The sequence below is a fragment of the Cervus canadensis genome, chromosome 20 (assembly GCF_019320065.1).
Source record: "Cervus canadensis isolate Bull #8, Minnesota chromosome 20, ASM1932006v1, whole genome shotgun sequence".
In the NCBI taxonomy this organism is placed as follows: Eukaryota; Metazoa; Chordata; class Mammalia; order Artiodactyla; family Cervidae; genus Cervus; species Cervus canadensis.
In genome coordinates, this window is record NC_057405.1 from 58,775,031 (window position 1) to 58,799,276 (window position 24,246).

The following is a 24,246-nucleotide window of genomic DNA, read 5'->3' on the forward strand; positions in this document are numbered from 1 at the left end:
GCCTGGCTCTGCTGGGTCAGCTGGTGCAGGGGGGAGTTGGGGGAGGGGGGCGCGTGAGGGCAGAATAATGTTTGTTGATCATTAAGTTATGGCCTGATTGCAGCTGGAAAAATGATTCAGAAGGTAATCTAGGATAAGCGTCAAATGATTCTTTTTGCCCGTGTGTTCAAATATTTGCTGAGTGTCCATGTGCAGTAGACACTTTACAGTCAACAGGTTTGTTTACAGGGAAGCAGTTTGAAGTATCGAAACAGTGATAATAATGTTGTAACTAATATGTATTTAGCACTAACCCTCTGCCAGACACATACATGACACCATATAACACAATCAGCCTATGAGGTAGGTACTATTATTATTAATATTACGCCCATCCTATAGATGAGCAAATAGAGGCTTCAAAAGAATAAGGACAGGCCCAAAGTCTCTTTAGTGGCAAAATTTCCTATGAGTGTTAGATTCCAAGCCTCAAATTCTTAACAAAAGCACGTACTTTGGCATCAGGAGACCTGTCTGTTTTACCTTGAAAAAGCCACCTTACTTCTGAGTTTCAGTTTCCCCATCTGAAATCAGGAATGAAATAAATTTTTTGAGCACCTGCTGAATTAAGATGTGTAAAATTTCTTCTACAAATAACAAATGCTGGAGAGGGTGTGGGAAAAGGGGAACCCTCCTACACTATTGACGAGAATGTAAATTGGTGCAGCCACTAGGGAGAACAGTGTGGAAGTGCCTCTAAACACTAAGAGTAGAGTTGCCTTATGATCCAGCATTCCCAGTCCTGGGCATATATCCAGACAAACTATAATTCAAAGAGATACATTCACCCCTGTATTCATAGCAGCACTATTTTCAATAGCCAAGACATGGAAGCAACCTAAACGTCCAGTGACAGAGGAATGAATAAAGAAGATGTGGTACATATATACAATAGAATACCACTCAGCCAAAAAATAACACCATTTGCAGCAACATGGATTGACCTAGAGATTATCATACTACACAAGGTCAGAATAAGACAAACATCATACAAAATAACTTATGTGTGGAATCTAAAGCATGACACAGATGAACTTATCTACAGAACAGAAATAGACTCACAGACATAGAGAACAGACCTATGGATGCCAAGGGGCAGAAGTCCAGGAGTTTATGTGATCTCCCTGAGACTGTAGGTGAGGTCAGCTTCACGCTCCTCTCCAACAGTTTTACAGCCCAAATTTACTTTGGGCTCTGGAGGTCCCCAGAGCTTCATCTATGCAGTGTGTTGGGGGCCTCCCTGCCCACCAGCTCCTCCTGCGCTGCTCGAGACATGTTAGCCTTTCTGGTGTGTTAGTTTGCCAGGAAATCAAGGCCTTTAAGCCAAGAGAACTTGAATTCTTTGGAGGCTATTGAGGAAGTGAGGCTCATGGGACCAGGGATTCAGTCTTGTATGGCTGCAGATTAGGGCAAGAAAGCAAGGAAGGGGTGAGTTTAGGGAGATTCAAGCCTCTGATACATTGGCTTAGCTCTGACTTGGACACGGAAGGAAAGCAGGGTCTATGATTGAACTCTTTCTTCCTTATAAATAAAATTTTTAAGACTTAATTGTACATCCAAGAAAATCTCTGGCATTTGGTCCCTAGTTGGGTAGGTGGACCCAGGGAGAGGCAAGGAATGAGTGAAGAGGATGGAGTTACTTTAGGGAACTAGAAACTGTCATTATATATTGGTGCAGTGTGGACTTCAGAGATAAAATGAGCAGCCGTTACTGACTTCTGGCAAATTCAGATAAGACATGAACACCTGCAACTCCCAGGCACTCAGTTGGAGGAGTAACCATCGTTGGCCATAGTTACCATGGCTTCTAAGTCAGCATTCACAATCTTAAATAAGAAAAGTTCCTCTTAACCACCCACAAGAATCAAAGAACCCCCCTTTGCAATATGCCATTTTACAGAATAAACTCTTTGTATTGAGTATGTGGTAAGTAAATACTTGATAAGAGTGATCAAAAGGGGACAAGTCAGTCCCTCAGAACTGACTGTCAATTAAATACATTCAGAGTATATTTTTAATATGCACTTACACCTAACAACATAGCTTTTAACAGAGATTGGAGGGGTAGAGGGAGGAGGACAGATTCAGCTTTTGGGGGGGGGTCTGAAGTTCTACAGTTTTAGAAGCTCTCTTTTATGTCTATACACAAAATCATTAAAGGAAAAAACGTCTGTGACCACTTTGATGCCATCTGATAGAGGTGACCTGTTACAAAAGGAAAAGAGTAGAAAGAGATAGCAGTCTTCACTGATTGCAGTGACTATTTATTACTTTTGCAAAATTTATAAAATTTACCAAGATTTATGACCAAATGATTGCTAAGGTCTTTCTCAAGAGCCTGTGCAAGTGAGGGAAGTAAGTCTGAAATTTGTGCTTTATTAGCCTCACAGCAAATCTTCCCTGTGGGCTTCCCAGCTTAGTGGGTAAAGAACCTGTCTGCAATGCAGGAGATGCAGGTTCAATCCCTTGGTCAGGGAGATCTCCTGGAGAAAGAAATGGCAACCCACTCCAGTATTCTTGCCTGGAAAATCCCATGGACAGAGGAGCTTGGTGGGCTACAGTCCACAGGGTCGCAAAGAGGTGGACACGACTGAAGTGACTGAGCACACAAGTCTTCACTGCAGCTATTATGGGCCGAAACTACCACCAGAACCATCTAAACTGCAGCGTCCTCAAGGGAGAAATGTATATTGTAGAACACAATTGATTCAGAACAGGGACAGCATGACAGGCTCCAAATGCTGACTGGCCAAGGCGGGACAGGACGCCCGCCATGCTCTCCTTGACAGCATGGTGGGATCACACAAAGCGCATGGAGCAACGGCACAGTACGGTGTCTGGGCTGTGCAGTGCGGCATTAAATGATGTAGCTATAGTATCTCTGGTGACCTTATTACCAGTTCAGCATAACTGGGGTCCATGCATCGACTTGACCTCAACAGGCAATGAAGTGTAAGGGGCAGTGGAGATATGTGGATAAAGAAGTGACGTTTTAATATGATCCTGAATTTTCAAATGAAAATACTGAAGCAGAGAGAAATTGATTTGCCCAAGTGAGAAGGCTGATGGCCAGATTTACTTTGTTTTGTGTTTTATCCACATGCCTCCACTGGTAACAAGGTCACCTGCCTGAAGTTTACCTACGTGTATGTGGGCTATTCTCTGAGCTTTCCAATTCTGTGGTAAAGTGCTCCTTGAAATGTTTACAAGCAGAGATAGATCTGATGTGCTACATACATGACCAGGTTCCAACGATTATAAATATCTAGAGTAGGAAATGGCAACTCACTCCAGCATTCTTGCCTGGAAAATTCCATGGACAGAGGAGCCTGGCGGGCTACAGTCCATGGGGTCACAAAGAGTTGGACACAACTGAGCACACATGTTATTACAGATATACAACATTACTCTTTTTCAAATATAAACTCAGAAAGCTGTACATATTAAGAGATGCTAGAGGAACAAAGTGTGTTTGGCTTTCTCTATGACTAATATTTGTAAATTGTTATGCTGTGTTTTTCTTTTCCTTTGGAGTTAATAACACTTTTTATGAAGGTTGAGACAGTAACATACAAAAATCAAGCACCTTCCTTTATGTTAGCAATAAGCAGTGGAAAATAATTAGAAACTTCACAGGAAAACAGAAAACTCTGAGATAGTTCAAGTAAGGAGAAATTTAATATAGGGCATGAGTTACGAAAGTATAGGAAGGATTGGTAGAATAAATGGAGGAGAAATTACCCAGAGATCAGGAAGTCACTGCCATCACTGGGCTGGGAGCCCCAAGCCTATATTTCCTGCTTCCACTGCCAGTGCAAAATGTGATTTTTTTTTTTTTTTGGACTGGACATTGGTGGCTCAAAGGTAAAGAATCTGCCTGCAATGCAGGAGGCGCAGGAGCCACAGGTTCGATCCCTAGGTGTGGAAGATCCCCTGGAGGAGGGCATGGCTACCCACTCCAGTATTCTTGCCTGAAGAATCCCATGGACAGAGGAGCCTGGTGGGGCTACAGTCCATAGGGACGCAGAGTCGGACATGACTGAAGTGACTTCGCATGCACACACCAAACACACACATGAGTATTATGGACCAAATGTAGAATCCAATGAGGCAATGAGAGTGGGGATTAGTGCCCTCATAAGAAGGGGCAACAAAACACCTGCTCTCTCTCCCAGCCTCAACCCTCTGTCTCTCTTCCCCTCATGAGCAGAAGAGGTCATAGGAGCACACAGCAAGATGGCGGTTGCCTACAAGCCAAGAGAAGACGCCTCAGAGCAAAATCCACCTTGCCAACACCTTAACCTTGGAGTTCCAACCTCTAAAACTGTGAGAAATAAGTTTCCATTGTTTAAATCACCTTGTCTGTGCTACTTTACCTAGCAAACTAACCCAGAACATAAAAAGAAAGTCAAGAAAATATCAAATATTAACTAAAATGAAAAATCTAAATGACAGTAGAACAGGCTGAGTTTGAAGGAATAAAAGACAGGGAGACAAAATAAGATGACAGAAAGGATTTTAAAATATGTCTTCCTCCTTTCTTCTCATATCCTCCTATTTGTTTTTTCTTTTCTTTTACAAAAGGAAAAAAGGTTTTGGTTTTATTTTTTATTTTACAAGCAGAAAGGCCAAGTGAAGAATTGAGTGATTATCCAGGAAACTGAATTAATATAAAAAGTCTAAATAACTCAAGTCAAAATCCCTTTTTTAAACTACAGTATCTCTACAATTGTCTTCATCTTTCTTTCACTTGCCTCTACAGATAACACTAATGCTTCCTTAATTTTAATATACTGGACATAAGATGTATCCAACAGCTAAATTTCAAGAGCAAAGAAAAAAAAATAATGAACTTCTGATGAAACCCAAGTAAAGAAAATACCCAAAACCTATGTGCAACTTATATGGAATGCATACTCCTATAACAGATAATACCATATGCCATATTTCTTCAGTCTAAGTGTTTAGGATCTTAAACTGTTTTTGCAAAATACAAGTGAAGCTGAGGAAACAAAATTTGTTACTTTAAAAGAAAGTAAAACCTTTCTATAAATTATTTTTAAATGGTAACAATACTTAAAAATTATTTTGTTGGGAACACATCCAGATGTCAATTTCCTAGATGATCTCCAAAGTTAAAAAATTTGCAATACTTTTGCAACACCAAAATGCCACAGCTTCTGTGCATAAGAAATGAGACGTATGGAGAGAATTTGGTAAATTTAGGAAAAATAGGAAATTCAGACAAGAAAACTCACTCCTGGCCCCTACCAAGTGTAAGTCCCTTAAGTAGACCAAACATAAGTACATTTGTCTGTACATTCAAGCCCTTGGGGTGCTGGAAAGCAAGATAACTATAGTTTTTGTAGTTAGACAAGGGTTTTTTGATGGAGCATTTTTTAATAAGACTTGAATATAGAGCTATGATTCTCCTAAGAGAGGAAGGAATATCATAAATAGAATCGGCAAGTGGCTTTGTCAAAAGAAACACACTCTCACATGCCCCTTCCTCCCAGTCAACAGTCCAGGTGTTGGGGGGAGAGGGCCCCAATACTGAAGGGAGTTATGTAGCAGCAGTCCCTCAGTCCTGCAAGAATTAGTGACACAGAAGAACAAACACAGAAAAATATTTTGTGGCAATAAGAAAGCAGTATTTAAAAAAAAGAATTTTCATCTTGCGTTTTATTTCTTCTACTTTTACAAAACAACTGTTTTAAAACTTTCTTACAAAGACTTTAAAAAGACAATATACATGACATGCAGGAGATGAGAATAATGTTCCTCTAATACAAAAGCATTAAACAATATTTTGGATGCTGGACAGCACTTCTGCACGTTTATGTATTAAGACTAGAATCCTCAGAGCTCCCCACTGCGGTATTTTCTAACACAGTATTAGTGGTCGTGGAAAGTAATTTGCCTGAACTGCTCTCTTTTTCAGTCTCCTCCCAAGTAACTCTCAGAGGCCTCCTGAGGGTTTCCGGAAGCAAGAATGTTAGACCTCCACTCATTAAGGCCAAGGTCCCAACAAGCAACTAGAAGGAAGCAAAAAAAAAAAAAAAAGTGAGACATCGAGAAAGAAACGTACCCTTCAGAAAATAATCATTTCTGAACCTTGTTCAGAGGACAATAGAATTGAAATTGACATAACAGCTGGCATTTTTCTCAGTAAGACCTTTTTTGTTACTTTTAATTCATTGACTAAGCTTAATCTGATCATTCATCAACCACCGTGGAGCACCTATTCAATAAATCCCAGTTACTGCCTGCATTATTACTCTTGTAGGCACAGTCCTAGGAGTTACACTGAGGGAAAAAAAAAAAAAAAACTCCCTGCCCTGTCTTGTCAGGCTCCAGAGTCTCGTGGGAGAGCCCAGAATCTTGGATTTGGACTTGATGGTCAGGGACTGTCTTAGTCAATCCTGCTTCTGCTCCCAGTAATGCACATGCTATCAGCATTCAGCAAATGGTGGGGACTGAATAAATGCACGCATGCACAAATGAACAGTTCAATGAATCAAAATCTGTAGCATTTAGGGGGAAACAGAGGCAATGGAAACTAGCTGCTACTTTGTGTGGGGGGAACGACAGTTTCCAAGTGATTTCCTATAAAAATTCAGTATTTCTTTACCTTCCAGGTTTTGACACATGAAAGGCAACCTTTTAGACTACCACCAAGGTGTTTGCTTTCAAAAATGCAAATCACATTAAAAACTAAAGTCTGCATATCTCTTCTCTGTTGATCACTATGAAGATATGGGTGGGTTTTAGAACTAAATCTGGATATAGTCTGTAAAAACTTTGTCTTTACATAATTTAAACTCCTTTAGCAAAAAGTACCGAGAAGAGCCCATAAAAATAAATTAAGGTATGGGCTTTCTGATAAATCTGCATATTTGGTGCTTTTATAGTCTCTGAGATACAGTACAAACTGAGACATGACATGAGGCCACATCAGTTACAGATGTGACCTAGGAAGATAGTTCTTGACTCGTTTTGCAAAATACTGATAACCTAATTCCAGAAATGCATGAGTAAGCCAAGAAACAGTAACAGAATTTAAAGTGATATTGCAAAGGACATAGAAATCCCAAGAGAGACCTCTATCAGGGTCTGAAAAACACTGAACAAGTCTAAACAAGAAAAAGAATAAAATGAACAATTCAAGACAAGACTGGATTTTCTTTTTTAACTTGGTAGTGAGAATCAGTTCAGTTCAGTCGCTCAGTCGTGTCTGACTCTTTGTGACCCCATGGACTGCAGCATGCCAGGCCTCCCTGTCCATCACCAACTCCCAGAGTTTACTCAAACTCATGTCCATTGAGTCGGTGATGCCATCCAACCATCTCATCCTCTGTCGTCCCCTTCTCTTCCTGCCCTCAATCTTTCCCAGCATCAGGGTCTTTTCCAATGAGTCAGTTCTTCGCATCAGGTGGCCAAACTATTGGAGTTTCAGCTTCAACATCAGTCCTTCCAATGAATATTCAGGACTGATCTCTTTTAGGATGGACTGGTTGGATCTCCTTGCAGTCCAAGGGACTCTCAAGAGTCTTCTCCAACACCATAGTTCAAAAGCATCAATTCTTCGGCACTCAGCTTTCTTTATAGTCCAATTCTCACATCCATACATGACCACTGGAAAAACCATAGCCTCGACTAGACGGACCTTTGTTGACAAAGTAATGTCTCTGCTTTTCAATATGCTGTCTAGGTGGGTCATAACTTTTCTTCCAAGGAGCAAGCGTAGTAGTGAGTAGTGAGAATAGTCAGGCACTGAACAAACAACCTTGCATCTCTCCTTTCACTCCAAGCAGGTCCCCCACCCCTGTGGCCAGCCCTTGATACCCCACACAAACACCCCAACAACCTCCCCTGGCCAGGAGGAGTCTTTGATCCCTCTCACCTTCTCACTAGGGGTGGGTGGTGGAGGGGTGTGGGTGGGGGTGGGGTCTCCCCCCATCAATAGATCTCCCTTCTTTCTCACAGACTTCTGATCTTTTCCTTTCCACTGGCTAGTTTCCCTCGGTAAAAATAAGTTTCTTGAGCCTCTTACAACTTCTGTACCCACTCTGCCTGGGAACTTGTACTTGCTACATGTGTGGCCCTGGGCAGGTGACTTAATTTTTCTGCTCCTCAGTTTCCTTATGTAAAATGGAAATAATAATACTACCTGCCCCCAAAGGAGTGGTGAAAGGATTAAATTAAATAACACATTTAGGGCACTTAAAACAGTAACAGTTGAGGAGCCAACAAACAGTAGCTGTCATTACTACTCTCTATCTTTTGAAACAAGCAAAAGAGACTCTCCACCTCAGCCCACATCCATTGCAGCCCCCACCCATCTTCTCCACAGCAGTCCCTGCTTCTCCTTCCATCCTGCCCGCCCCCACCTCCCCCTCCCACCCCCACCCGCCGCCCCAGCAGCATGGCCCTCACCCAATCCCCATGGACTCTGCTCTTCCCAGGCCGCAGATTCCTAGCTGCCCAACCTGACAGCCGTGTGCCTGTTCGGCTTTTCTGAGCCGCTGTCCTGTTCTGCCTTCCTCGCCTCCCCTCCTCCTTTGGGGTCCTGGTCACCTCCCCACCTCCCCTGCTGCTGCCCCTCCGTTTCCACCCTGAACCCTTCTTCCCATCAGGCACTGAATGCCACTGTTTCCAGGGTTCTGCTCTGCAGTCTCCCTCCCTTTTCCCTCACCCTTCATAAGCTGACTCTCAAGTACATACCATGACCCCCACCGTGGGGGCTGTCCTCGGAGTTCCAGACCTGTAAAGGCACCAGCCTCCCCCCTACCCCCTACCCCACTGCACCCTCCCCAGGCATCAGGCAGGCACCTCCCGCTCCTCACCCACAATTCAAGGGCACCGTTCCTCCCCACCTCAGCCTTGTTCCTCTTCCTAGAGTCCCTACAGCCCTGAGAACAACCATCCACCCCTCCAGCTGCCCCCCTCCACCATACCCAACTTGTCACGGGTCCAGGGGGTAACACTTTTCCATCCTGTCTTCTCCAACCTGCCTTTAGTCTGATATGCTGACCTCCTTTGAGATCCCTGCATCCTGTCACCCTTACCTCCTGACACCCACAACCCACCCTGGGTGTTAGCAGCAGTGCTTGCACCCAGACCCAAACTGGCCATGTTTCTTTTCCCCTCTAAGTTTTTGCCTTTCTGTTGCCTCTGCATGGAATTCCCTTATCTCCTTTTTCACCTGGCTGACTCACACTGGCCCCTCTAGACACAGATGAAAGGACCCCTCCTGCAGGAAACTTCTCTGGCCCTAGTTGGGGTTGGTAGCCCTCTCCTGCAACCCCATAACCCCAGCATTTCCCTACCCCAGCCCTCTTCTCTGAGACCTCTGCCTTCCACACCAGTCTGGACATCTTTCAGGACAAACGCTCTCTCTTTCATCCTGCTCCTTATCACCTAGCGGGAAGCCTAATTCAAAATCAACACTCAACCTTTGCCAAATGAGTTCATGAATACAAAGATTATGTGAATTAGATGTCCATTTTTTCCCTTAGATTACTAGAAAATAATGGTTGAAAATAAAAGCAACAGAAGGAATGATGCTCATGTGCTTCTTTTGGAAAGAGAAAATATAAACTTATCTTCTAGATGATCATGTCTGTTCCTCAAAAGGAAAATACTGGCTCCCTGGGCAGTTTGACATCCATAAATAAGCTTAATGAGAAATTTAATAATTTATTTTTTTACTCATTAAAAATAACAAGCAACATCTGCAACATCCAAAGGATGCACATTCACAGAGTATTTTTGCAAATACACACAAGACTTTGATGACAGAGATGTTCCTGGGGAAGAGGGGACGAGAGTCAACGTGGAAGAACTTGTTTCTCTGCATACCCTTTAGGACTGTTTGTTTAACCTACAAAAAAGGCATGGTATTTGGATTTGAACCCAAGTATGTCATTCAAGGGCTTCCCTGGTGGCTCAGATGGTAAAGAATCCACCTGCAATGTAAGAGACATGGGTTCGATCCCTGGGTTGGGAAGATACCTAGAGGAGGGCATGGCAACCCACTCCAGTATTCTTGCCTGGAGAATTCCCATAGAGAGGAGCCTGGCGTGCTACAGTCCATGGGGTCACAAAGAGTCAGCCATGACTAAGCGACTAAGCACAGCACAGAACATGTCATTTAAATACTAATAGCAAAAACAGCACCTACATTCTATGACTGGAAAAGACTCTGATGCTGGGAAAGCTTGAGGGCAGGAGAAGTGGGCTACGGAGGATAAGATGGTTGGGTGGTATCACTGACTCAGTGGACATGAGTTTGAGCAAACACCAGGAGGTAGCGAAGGACAGGGAAGCCTGGTGTGCTGCAGTCCATGAGGTCCCAAAGAGTCGGACACGACTGAGCGACTGAACAAAAACAACATTCTATGAAGACTGCTTTTCGTAAAGCAAGTAAAATAGAGCTTGTCATATAATAAGCACTATGAGAGTAGCTGGTAAATAAAATTAAAAATCCCTTTTAACTTTATAGTCCATAATGGATCTTTATGGATGTCCTTAAAAAAAAAATCTTTATTTGGTTTTAGTGACTTTTATAGCAGTTTGCTTTTATTGATTTATCTATCTTCTTCTATGTGTCTTGGCTTATTTTTTAAAAACATCTTTTCCCCTTTCATCTTCTATTAATGAGGAACATAAAGAAGAGAAGCGAAAAGCAAAGGAGAAAAGGAAAGATATAAGCATCTGAATGCAGAGTTCCAAAGAATAGCAAGGAGAGATAAGAAAGCCTTCCTCAATGCAAAGAAATAGAGGAAAACAATAGACTGAGAAAGACTAGTGATCTCGTCAAGAAAATTAGAGATACCAAGGGAATATTTCATGCAAAGATGGGCTCAATAAAGGACAGAAATGGTATGGACCTAACAGAAGCAGAAGATATTAAGAAGAGGTGGCAAGAATACACAGATGAGCTATACAAAAAAGATCTTCACGACCCAGATAATCATGATGGTGTGATCACTCACCTAGAGCCAGACATCCTGGAATGTGAAGTCAAGTGGGCCTTAGGAAGCATTACTACGAACAAAGCTAGTGGAGGTGATGGAATTCCAGTTGAGCTATTTCAAATCCTAAAGGATGATGCTGTGAAAGTGCTGTACTCAATATGCCAGCAATGGCCACAGGACTGGAAAAGGTCAGTTTTCATTCCAATCCCAAAAAAGGCAATGCCAAAGAATGCTCAAACTACCGCACAATTGCACTCATCTCACACGCTAGTAAAGCAATGCTCAAAATTCTCCAAGCCAGGCTTCAGCAATAGGTGAACTGTGAACTTCCAGATATTCAAGCTGGTTTTAGAAAAAGCAGAGGAACCAAAGATCAAATTGCAAACATCTGCTGGATCATCAAAAAAGCAAGAGAGTTCCAGAAAAACATCTATTTCTGCTTTATTGACTATGCCAAAGCCTTTGATTGTGTGGATCACAATAAACTCTGAAAAATTCTCAAAGAGATGGGAATACCAGACCACCTAACCTGCCCCTTGGGAAGCCTGTATGCAGGTCGAGAAGCAACAATTAAAACTGGACATGGAACAACAGACTGGTTCCAAATAGGAAAAGGAGTACGTCAAGGCTGTATATTGTCTCCCTGCTTTTTTAACTTATATGCAGAGTACATCATGAGAAATGCTGGGCTGGAGCAAGCACAAGCTGGAATCAAGATTGCTGGGAGAAATACCAATAACCTCAGATATGCAGATGACACCACCCTTATGGCAAAAAGTGAAGAAGAACTAAACAGTCTCTTGATGAAAGTGAAAGAGGAGAGTGAAAAAGTTGACTTAAAGCTCAACATTCAGAAAACTACGATCATGGCATCCAGTCCCATCACTTCATGGCAAATAGATGGGGAAACAGTGGAAACTGGGGCTGACTTTATTTTTGGGGACTCCAAAATCACTGCAGATGGTGATTGCAACCATGAAATTAAAAGACGCTTGCTCCTTGGAAGGAGAGTTATGACCAACATAGACAGTGTATTAAAAAGCAGAGACATTACTTTGTCAACAAACGTCCGTCTAGTCAAGTCTATGGTTTTTCCAGTGGTCATGTATGGATGTGAGAGTTGGACTATACAGAAAGCAGAAGGCTAAAAAATTGATGCTTTTCAATTGTGGTGTTGGAGAAGACTCTTGAGAGTCCCTCAGACTGCAAGGAGATCAAACCAGTTCATCCTAAAGGAAATCAGTCCTGGGTGTTCATTGGAAGGACTGATGCTGAAGCTGAAACTCCAATACTTTGGCCACCTCATGCGAAGAGTTGACTCATTGGAAAAGTCCCTGATGCTGGGAGAGATTGAGGGCAGAGGAGAAGGGGATGACAGAGGGTGAGATGGCTGGATGGCATCACCGACTCGATGGACATGAGTTTGAGTAAGCTCCGGGAGTTGGTGATGGACAGGGAGACCTGGCGTGCTGTGATTCATGGGGTCGCAGAGTCGGACACGACTGAGCGACTGAACTGAACTGATAGTACACATTGCTATATTTAAAATGGATAACCAGAAAGGACCTATTGTATGGCACATGGAACTCTGTTCAATGTTGTGAGGCAGCCTGGATGGGAGGGGGGTTTGGGGGAGAATGGATACACATATATGTACAGCTGAGTCCCTTCGCCGTTCACCTGAAACTACCACAACATAGTAAGTAGGCTATACCCTAACACAAAAGCCATGAAATTAAAAGACACTTACTCCTTGGAAGGAAAGTTATGACCAACCTAGATAGCATATTAAAAAGCAGAGACATTACTTTGCCAACAAAGGTCCGTCTGGTCAAGGCTATGGTTTTTCCAGTGGTCATGTATGGATGTGAGAGTTGGACTGTGAAGAAAGCTGAGCGCCGAAAAATTGATGCTTTTGAACTGTGGTATTGGAGAAGACTCTTGAGAGTCCCTTGGACTGCAGGGAGATCCAACCAGTCCATCCTAAAGGAAATCAGTCCTGGGTGTTCATCAGACAGACTAATGCTGAAGCTGAAACTCCAATACTTTGGCCACCTCATGCGAAGAGTTGACTCATTGGAAAAGATGCTGGGAGGGATTGGGGGCAGGAGGAGAAGGTGACGACAGAGGATGAGATGGCTGGATGGCATCACCGACTCGATGGGCATGAGCTTGAGTAAACTCCGGGAGTTGGTGATGGACAGGGAGGCCTGGCGTGCTGCGATTCATGGGGTCACAAAGAGTCGGACACGACTGAGCGACTGAACTGAACTGAACTGAACACAAAAGTTTAAAGTTTGAAAAGAAAAGAAATGATCATAAAGCAAACATATCACGATTTTGATCACTCACAAGAAAACACTACTTGCACCCCAGAAGCCTGTCCCTCCCTCCTCCACAGGAGGTCCTGGTTTAGTCAATTAGCCCCATCAGTTTTCCTGGTTTTAACTTGTACGGTTATAGAAAGTCTGTGGAAAAGGGGTCTCTTTCTCTTAAGGAAAAAAAAAAGTACATGAAAGCTTGGGGGAGGTGGGCAAGAAGCATTCTCGGCAGAGGGGATGTCCCAGCAGAGGAGGTGGGGCAGGGTGGAGCAGGGTAGGTGTGGGGAGGTGGAGGAAGTGTGTGAAGAAACAAAATAGGGAAGATGGGGAGGGGTCAATCTGGAAAGGACATGAGGATCAGGCAGAGCTGGGGCTTGTTCTGAAGGTGGGGGCAGCTGGATTGGAGCTGTGGGTTCAGCAAACTACTCTGATGGGGTGGGCGTAGGGGTAGAGTGAGGGGAGGGAACCTGGGAGGCAAGCAGTGATGAGGAGCTGGACTGGAAGCAGGTGAGGAATAGGGAGGTTTTGAGCAAGGAGGATTTGGTGTTGTGGATTGGGAGGAGTTGGGGTGGGGTGGGGATAAAAGCTGGCATTCTAGTGTCATGTGGGAGGCCAAGGACTCCCACCCCACGGTGGAGACAGAAGGAAGAGGGAACATAAGCCAGCTGGGTTTGGGAAATGGTGAAGCCCAGGGAGGATATCCACAGGGCTAGTGAGTCTGCAGCTTGGAAGCGAAGGCAGCACTCAGGAGCAGTTATCCATACAGCGATTGGGAAAGACAGCCAGGATGGCTCTTGGAGAGTGAGGCAGTCAGAAAAAGAAAGAGGAGACAGAGAGTGAACAGCCTAGAGAGAGCTCCAAGCAGGAAGTTCCAGAAAGGGAGCCTGGAGGAGGAGGAAGAGGACCAGCACGGCCCACCCCCGGGGCTTGCCCGTGAGTCGCTGCAGCACCCCCAGCCACCCCCACCATCCCCACCTCCCATCACCCATCCTCCTCCTGCCCCAGTTGTGTAACAGTGCTCTGCGTGCCTTCCCAAACTCAGCCAGGCCAGGAGGAAATCTGCAAACTGCGCAGAAGCGCCCTCAGGCTTCATAAGCAGGTGAAGAGCTCACACTGCCAACGCCAGGAGGGGGCACGCAGGCGGCCCCGCCCATGAAGAGCCCCTCAAGTTTCAGAGACGCTGCAAACCACAGACCCCTACACCTCTCCACCAGACACCACCAGATTCTTCCAGGAACAGCAGCCTCCAGAACTGGCCTTGATCAGACATCACAAAGGCTGGGGGGTGGGAGGCAGCCGGCAGATCCCAACAGATGAGCACAGGCTCAGAGACCACGGACCAAAGCTCCTGGCTTCGTGATGTGTTGAGAGGCCCTACTTGAGCTGACCAAGTTGTAATTAACAGCTGACAGTGGGGAGAGGGGGGAAGGCAATAGACAAACAATAGAAACAGCAACCACCATCTGAGTTAACAACTAATGAGCTGTTAACAAGGATGCTGCTGCTGCTGCTGCTAAGTCGCTTCAGTCGTGTCCGACTCTGTGCGACCCCATAGACGGCAGCCCACCAGGCTCCTCAATTCCTGGGATTCTCCACGCAAGAATACTGGAGTGGGGTGCCATTTCCTTCTCCAATGCATGAAAGTGAAAAGCTAAAGTGAAGTCACTCAGTCATGTCCGACTCTTTGCTATCCCATGGACTGTAGCCTACCAGGCTCCTCTGCCCGTGGGATTTTCTAGGCAAGAGTACTGGAGTGGGTTGCCATTGCCTTCTCCAAACGAGGATGCTAGAAATCCCCAAACCAAATTATAAGTTGGAGCCTAATAAATAATATAGAAGGCAGTCAGCTGCTCTGCCTCACCGCTATCTCAGTCAAGTTCTATAAATTGATGAACACCTGTGGCATGAAGATCCAAACGCTGGAGAGATAAATGCATAATGGGGCCACGATGCTTCCCACACGGCCCACGGTGCTGCCACTCCCCACGGCCAGCGACCTGGAAACACAGAGAGAATTAAGACAGCAGCAGGAATAGAAGACTAGGGACATGTGATACAGACAGTGAGGGAACAGCTGCCCAGATCCCCGTCCACCCTCCCCACAGAGAATAAATAATAAGACTTAAGTCAGCTTAATATACTTGGAAATTAACTTTAATTTTTCAAGAATTGTTCATGATTTCCCCTGGAGGATGAAATGGCAACCTACTCCAGTATCCTTGCCTGGAAAATCCCATGGACAAAGGAACCTGGCAGGCTATACAGCCCATGAGGTCACAAAGAGTCGGACACAACTGAGCGACTGAGCACAATGTTCATGATTTATATTCACATTCTGTGAAATATCAGTGTCTACAAACACGCACATAATTCAAGACAAAAGAAAGGTAAAGCAGTCTTAATCACTACGCAGATGAAGCTCTTACTATACTCATTCAGTCTAACATTGAGGAGAACATCAGTCTTCTACAGCTGAAGTTTACTTAGAATATGGAGGGGGGATTTGGGAAACCAGAAGATTTATATCTATGGATCATTCTATTTCCATTTTTTTAAAGTCAAAAAATATCTTAATATATTTTCCTTTAAAACTTGTTTATAGAAACCTTATAGAATCTCTAGCAGGAAGTAAAGAATGTGCTTCCAACACGAGTGTGCTGTGCTGACTCAGTCATATCTGACTCTTTGCGACCCTATGGACTGTAGCCCACCAGGCACCTCTGTCCATGGGGATTCTTCAGGCAAGAACACTGGAGTGAGTTGCCAGGCCCTCCTCCAGGGGATCTTCCCAACCCAGGTTTCAAACCTAAGTCTCCTGTATTGCAGGCAGATTCTTTATCGTCTGAGACACCAGGGAAACCCTTCAACATGAGTAAGTATCTCTTATTAAGCCTTGGAGAGAGGCCCCAGGAGAAACTGGGGCCAAACTCCTTGATCTCAGATTTCTAATCTTCACAACCATGAGAAAACACACCTCTATTGTTTGAAGCCCTCAATCTGTGGTGGTTTGTTGTGGAAGCCCTAACACAACTGACATCAGGACACCAAGAGACACATCTTTAGAACATTAGCCCTGAGTCGGTGTAAGTCAATTGTGTTTGAGATTTAAAATGGTTTTAGGACAATACAGGACAAAACAAATTCTCTAATATCCTTGCTAATGATGTCTAGACAAAGCCTCTGATTCAGAATTAGCATCACCATGTAATCTTCCCACATCTTGGAGTTCCCATACTTCTACGAAAAGAAGGCATTTATACTCAGAGACTAAATGTAAGGAAATGACACATAAGTGAAAGATAAGAAAACAACACAAAAATAAGTAACTCTTACCTTACAATGGTTGGATACAGCTCCGCTGTATAAAGGTATATAAGGCCAAACGCTGCCCCTATGAAAAATTTTCCAGCCATAGTTGCCACCACTAACCAAAAATGGTATTCCTGAAAATGTATATATTGGCAAAACAGACCATCATTTTGTCATCAAGTAATATTTTTAAAAGAAAAAGAGAAAATCCTTAAAATTATTACTTAAAACTTTCTAATCCTCCAGTGTCTTTCAGAACAGTAAGTTTCATTTTTGTTTGAATCTATTTTGTAAATTCTGCTCATGGTCTGCAAAAGCTTTCCCTATTTATGAAATTTAGAGAAAAGTTTTACTGTGCCTCCTCTGCCTTGGAGATTTCAAATCACCAATTAAGAAAAGCCACCTGGGAAGAGAAAATGTGGAATAAGACCCTCCCAGATAGTTTCTGCTGTCATCCTTGATGTATTCCACTTCCTGAAGTAGTTCTCAGAGATTTCTCACAGTCCGTCTTTTCTCTCCTCCCCTGTCTGCCAGCTGGGTGTTGAGACCCAGGTGACCTTGGAGTTCATGCATTAGGGGTAGCAGCACCTCTGTCAACCTGCGTCCCTGAGTGACTCCAGGGAGCCAAACACCCCCTTCACCACCCCTACACCCACCAGCGAGGAGTCACATCAAACTTCCTGTGAGCCAGAAATAAATGTCTATGATGTGAAGTCACTGAGATTGGGGGCTGGGGGGGGGGGGGGTGCCTGTATTAAGGCAGCCAGCATCACCTATCACCTTCATCACTTTGCATTCAGTGTTTGTTGAATGAATTAACGGAACTTAGAAAAACTGTATTGTGTTGACATTACCATTTGGAGAGAAGTTTTATTAGAGGGGAAATTTTTGTGATTAAGGGTTAGTACTCTATCTCTAGAAATGCCATCAGCCACTTTCTGGTCTTCCACATTACTGCTCGGGCTTAACCACCATAGAGATGAAAGGTTCTAGAGTTCCCCTAAATCCTCACTAGCTCAAAGACCGTTGACATCAACTCAACTAATGTAACTGCAAGTTACTTAAAAATGCATACAAAAAAGGTGTGGATGAAGCATCCTCAAAGTGGCAGAGACCTCCAAGTCTTAAGTAATTTTAACTAATGTGAATCAGTTGCATGTATCAATCACCTGGAAATTTCAATCCATAATACATTTGATTCACCAATTATTCACTGATAATTAAGTGAAGCATAAAGGGAGGTCACTGGTTAGCGTAAATTAGATTTCAAACAATATACAAAACTTAAAATGCCTTGATCTAAATGTTGAGATATTATTGCTTTATAATTATACAATCACTATAATTATATATATATAATATAAATTATTTTAAAGTATTGTTACAGTGACCATATTTTCTATATTGAGAATGAAAGTACAGGTTCTAGTAACATTTGGGGTGAAAAAAGGAAGAGTTCTTCTGGGTGCAAGAGGTATTCTAGGCCAAAGAGTTTGCCAAAATACAGGAATGAGGAAGTCATTTCAGTAGTTTATGGCACTGTTTCTCACTAAGAAATTTCATTCTTAGAAACAAGATCCTTGGGAAATACATGCACACTAGGAATTGGAAACTACTAACCTACCACAGTGAAAAACAAGACTGTTTAAATTGCAACAATTCTGAACCTAAGACTCATAGTATCTTTCATCTGTCCCCATGACACCCTTGCTCCTTCACATTTCTGATCAAATGTCACATTCTCTGAGAGGCACACCATCTTCGACCATCTTAGATGAAATAACAGTACATATGTGTGTTCCCCCTCCAAACACAGTCATTCTCCATCCCTCATTCAATTTTGTTTTTCTTCATTTTACTCAGAGAAACTTGACTTACTGCATGTCTTCGGTACCTAGAAAAGAACCTGGCACATACTAGATACTGGATAGAACTTTCATGAGTGAATAAAAGTTTAAGATGATGATACTCACTGGAAAGTGCAATCTACTCTCCTCACTCAAGATTACCGTGTTTACACAGTACAACACTGACCATCTCTGAGAAGTGGGATTTTGGGCTTTGCCCCCACCTCCCACATTTCTTTTACCCTTAAATTTTCTACTACTTATTATAACAGAGAAGGAATGGTTTTTTTTTAAGAAAACATTCAAAATATTATATATATAATCTATCCCTATGTCTTATTTCATCTTCATATTCATAAGCTGAAAATGTCCCCATCAAACTGTCACAGCATAACTAACCATTCCCTAAGCAAAACATAAAAGAACTCACCTTGGGGATCACCATAATCACACCATTGGTCACTGCGCTTGACAGAAGGGAAAAAATCAGAATGTTTCTTCTCCCCACACGGTCCATCCCCAAGCACACAAAGACATAGGCAGGAATTTCCACTACACCTGTCATGGAGCAAAATGACACAACTCTATAAGCCAGAGCATCCAACTGAACAGGGGGACCCTGCTTTCTAACCCAAAGGAATGGTCAGCCTTCTCTCTGATCTCAGGGACTTCTAAGAACTATCTAACCACTGCCTGAGAGGCAGCAAGGCCCACGACTTTTAAACTCACTGGAGTGGGGAGGATGTTTGCTGAATGTGCACTAATGCTCACATAATCTGCTTAGCACTATTCATCTCTCCTCAGAATCTTATCCCCAACGAGGCTGGAAGCTCCTGGGACACAGCACAGTGCCTGGAGGGCAGGCTGGTGGAATGAACAAATATGTAAATTAATAGACAACACTGATCTTTGGCTTCTTCTGCTTGACAGAACTATAGGGAAATGTTTGTATCAGTAACTTTGAAATTAGAAATTAAGGTAGAAAATTCAGTGCAGCTAGGTACATAAAGTAATGATAACTGTTTGATGGATTTTAAACCTAAAAATAAAGCTAATATGAATCCCTCACTGAGCAAGGACCTTGTCTTGGATCTCCTTTTACGCCCCCTACAAAGTCTGGAACTGACTTAAAAGCCCTTCTGTTGAAGAACCGAAGTTTGAATCTTAGATCCAGAACCAAAAAGCTTTACATCTATCAGCCAGAAAGCAACAGGGAGCAAGCAAGATTTCTCAGCAAAACTGAGCAAACCCAGTAACCTCTGAGAAACCGTCACTGCTTACCAGCCTGGATTGTCCATGTAATTCAAAGGTCTCTTCTTTCAACCCTCTGCAGCTTGCCTATCCTCAGGAGGCTACCCACCACTGCCTTTGAGGATGGGTGTGCACTTGCCTGTTTAACTACAGAATGCTATTAGCGCCTGGACTGGCATGTCTGGGTCTACATGTCTTCTGTGGCTTTGGGACCACATCACTGCAGATGGGTACATATTTCCTGAGTTAACATCCTTAGCAGTACATCAGAAATTAAACTCTGCTGCAGCTGCTCAGAAAAAAAAAATTTAAAAAGGCTGGGCAAAGACAAAAAATAACATTCTGAGCCCTGCCGGAGAGACGGTCTCCCTTCTCTTCATTAACATGAAAAATAAACAACTCCAGAGAAAATGCCTCCCCTTCACAGACCCTGCTGTAAGCTCTGGTGCCTCCAGACCAAAACAGTAGGTTCATCTATTACTCTTCTTTTTTAAAAGGACTTTTCAAGATCAAATAAAACAATGATTCTCAAAAGAACCTCCTGGGAATAGGCCTGGATTATCACCTCCACTTCCCAACTAACACTAAATGAGTCAGTTTAGTTCAGTCGTTCAGTCGTGTCTGACTCTTTGTGATCCCATGGACTGCAGTACACCAGGCTTCCCTGTCCATCACCAACTCCCGGAGCTTACTCCAACTCATGTCCATTGAGTCGGTGATGCCGTGCAACCATCTCATCCTCGGTCATCCCCTTCTCCTCCCTCCTTTGATCTTTCCCAACACTAAATGACTTGAGCCAAACGAGTAAGGGACAGCTCAGGGACTGGTCTTCGGGAGCTAAGCCTTTCCTGCCACCTCCCTCCCTCATGTCTGACTCCCGCCACGTCTGACTCAGGGCTCTCCTCTCTCCAGCACCGTGTGCAAGGCCACCAGCTGAATTCCTGGAGCCCAGCAAAGCTGCACAGCCACTGGGAAAGCTGGAGAGACCTTTTCAAGTCTATTCCACCTTGATTCTTCTTGAGTTGTTGTAGAGATGCCGCATCTAAATTATTGACTTGACTATGTCTGGGTTAGAAATGGTGCAACCAACGAACCCTTCTGGGATTAGGCCAATGTGCCATTATTGTCTTCACTTTTATAATGTATAATCTTTCTAATCACTCAGACCCCATTCTGATCCTATCTCCACACAACCCCAAAGGTATGTCCTGAGGCTACTGTAACATTCATCACCTGCAAGTAGCACAAAACCTAGGCTGAAATCCCCACCAATCTCAGACCATCTCAGGAGTTGAAAACTTGTTCAAAATTTGCACAGCACAAAAGTCCTGACTAGAAGCGCTTAACAAGCAGAGGGCTACTGGCAAGGGTCATGACATGAAAAAGCCAAAGGCAGTAGAGACTAGGTGTGCACTCAGTCACTTCAGTCCTGTCTGACTCTTTGCAAGCCCATAGACTGTAGCCCACCAGGCTCCTCTGTCCATGGGATTCTCCAGGCAAGAATACTGGAGTGGGCTGCCATACTCTCCTCCAGGGGATCTTCCGGACCCAGGGATCAAACCCCTGTCTCCTGCATTGCTGGCAGGTTTTTTACTGCTGAGCCATGGGGGAAGCCCAGGGGCTATAAAACAATGCTATTTGTCTTGGAAACGTTTTTATATTTATGAGATTGCCTGTCTTCTTGAGAATTGATGTATCTCCATCAAATTTAACAGACTATATCATAAAGATCTAAAACCCCAGCATTCCTAAACTTCCCGATGTCACACCCCACCCCACTTGATTCTGCTACCATTTGCTGCTCTGTTCTAGAAATAACCGGGCTTCCCTGGTGGTTCAGACGGTAAAGCGTCTGCCTACAACGCGGGAGACCCGGGTTCAATCCCTGTTTCTCAAACTGACACATAGAGTGCGTTCACTTGTTTTGTTTATAAAATGTGCTTGAAGTCAAGATGGGCTCTTTTTATAAACTTGTTGGTCCGTCCCCCCTAAAAAAAGAGTAGTTCTTTTTCTCTTAAAATGACTTATAATTCCTTTGTGCTATAATCAACAAAAACAGGTGTCTCATCAGAGCACTTTAATGAGTAAGGATGATATTTATGTATAACAATTTTAAAGCAAACTTTTCTGGGGATAATATCAAATGCAAGTAGCCTACCCAGAAATAACCAGCTGCACAAATGCATTTCTGATAATTCTCTCATGTCTGGTGTGAATTTGGTTAGGAGTCACACCTCAGGCCATCACAGCTTCAGAGCTATTTTAACTTGCCACTGAATTAAAAGAAGCATGACATCATAAACTACAGTTGCATGTGTTTAGGTTATTTTACTGACTAAAATTCCTAAATTAGAAGGTAGAAAGATGCCAGAAGATCTCCAAGACATGTTAAATTTTAAAAGGAATGCAACTTGCAAAGAACAATATGTAGTGAAAAATCTCATTTATGTTAAAATATAAAACATTTATCTGTACAAATGTATGGAGATGCGTAAAAAGAAATCTAAAAATACAGGCCAAAGGTTATAGATGTTACCTCTGAACTACGGTCCTGAGATGGCAATGGGCTTAAAGGGAGGAAGCAAGCAAGGAGAAGAGGCAGGAAAGGAAGGAGGGTCTCAAGTCTTCGATTTTGCACTTTTTTAAAGAAAATAAATACCTGTGTAACACTAAAGGGGGTTTTCCTGGTGTCTCAGATGGTAAAGAATTTGTCTGCAATGCAGGAGACCCAGGTTCAATCCCTGGGTCAGGAAGATCCCCTAGAGAAGGAATGGCTACCCACACCAGTATTCTTGCCTGGAGATTTCTGGACAGAGGTATCTGGAGGGCTACAGTCCATGGGGTTGCAAAGAGTCATAATGACTGAGCTACTCACACACACACACACACACACACACAATACTAAAAAAGACCATAAAAACATAGCTGGCAGTGTTGTTCCCAGTAGAAATAAAAGACAATAGAAACACTCTCAAAACTTGGTAGAAATTTCACTTTGCAGCTACACTTTATATAGTTTAACCACTTACCCGTAAGGAAGAGATTTAAATATTCACTGCCTCCCAAATGAACAGAATTCAAGGAGAAGGTGTAGAACCCCAAACACCCCGTGAACCAAATCAGCCAAAGAATAAGTGTCCTTGTTCCAATACTCCAGTCATAAAACAGTTCTGACAGGGTGTGCTTCTCAACTTGAGAGGGCTTATTACCAGCAGAACCGTCGTGATCCAGTGATAAAAGTTCTGACAGTTTACAGGATCTCGTCCTATTCCACTTGGCCATTGTATCAATTACTTTTTGTGCTTCTTCATATTTTCCCCCTGAGATAAGCCAAAAAGGTGTCTCTGGGAGCATCCAACAGCACAGGATAAAGGGGACAGTCACGGAGGAGAGGACTATCTGATAGATCCACCAGGTCCTGACGAAGTAGCCCGTCAAAGCCACCACCATGGTTCCAAATGCAAAAAAGGAATGTAAGTGGATGGACGCCCACGTCCGAGACTTCATGCCGACAAATTCTGTCACATAGACAAACACCACCACGAGATAGCCACTTGCAGACTGCAAAACAAAGCGGGGAGGGTGGGCCAGATTTAAGGTCACACACGTAACTACTAAGGAGTCTGACCCTCTGCAAATCACACCAGAAAGAAAAGAAAGTTTTGTTTTCTGAAACCCATATCACATTCATACAATGGAATTTAATCCAATCCATCCTTCTTTAAATGTGTCCTCTCATCTTCCCACACCCTCTCTACCTCAAAAGGCAAAGCTTGAGTGGTTTTGCATGATATAAATGTTAGACACTGACTTTTGCTTCATTTAAATATTCCTTTACAGTGTGAATTTATGTCTCAGTTCCTTGCAAATATGTGTATTAATTTATCCATATAGAGAAGAGCCTTTTTTTATTAAATCCTAAATTCTAAATGGGAACAAACCATTTATAATAATTAGTGAGAAGAAAAAAGATTTGATTAAAATTTCATTTTGACATGCAACAACAACAACAACAACAAAAAAAAACAGATCAATAAAATGATGTTAAAAAAAAAACAGATCAAATTGGACTTCAGGGAAATTCAAAATGTCTGTGCATCAAAAGACACTATCACTAGAGTGAAAAGGCAACTTATGGAACAAGAAATATGCAAATCATATATCTGATATGAGACTAATATCCAGAATACACGGAGAACTTCTAAAACTCAACAATAAAACAAAACCTTACACGATATTTGGTCCTGTAAGAAACATCCATAAAACACTCAGTCCACACCAAAAGGTCCTGGAAATTTGGTCCTATCTAAAAGACCTATAAGCATATTTGGTCCAAGCCAAATGGTTTTGGATAAGACCAGGTATCAACTACCTTTTGGCATGGACCAAATGGTCTTATGGTTGGTTTGGATCGAACCAAACATCTGCTAACCAAACAAACAAATTCAAAATTGGGCTCGGATTCCTCCAAAGAAAATACAGGAATGGCCAATAATCACA

General features: G+C 43.1%; 1 protein-coding gene across 1 annotated transcript in view; it reads right to left on the reverse strand.

Moving 5' to 3' along the window:
• Window positions 1-5,709: 5,709 nt before the first annotated feature.
• The window catches only part of SLC22A16 (solute carrier family 22 member 16), a 31,589-nt gene continuing 13,052 nt past the window's right edge, over window positions 5,710-24,246 (reverse strand). Inside the window, exons 4-8 of the mRNA XM_043439645.1 lie at window positions 22,776-23,307; window positions 18,926-19,053; window positions 16,673-16,782; window positions 15,237-15,336; window positions 5,710-6,074 (exon numbers count right to left, since the gene is read on the reverse strand). Coding sequence (XP_043295580.1) covers window positions 5,877-6,074; window positions 15,237-15,336; window positions 16,673-16,782; window positions 18,926-19,053; window positions 22,776-23,307 — 1,068 coding nt within the window. The 3' untranslated portion in view covers window positions 5,710-5,876. The remainder of the gene's footprint in view (window positions 6,075-15,236; window positions 15,337-16,672; window positions 16,783-18,925; window positions 19,054-22,775; window positions 23,308-24,246) is intronic.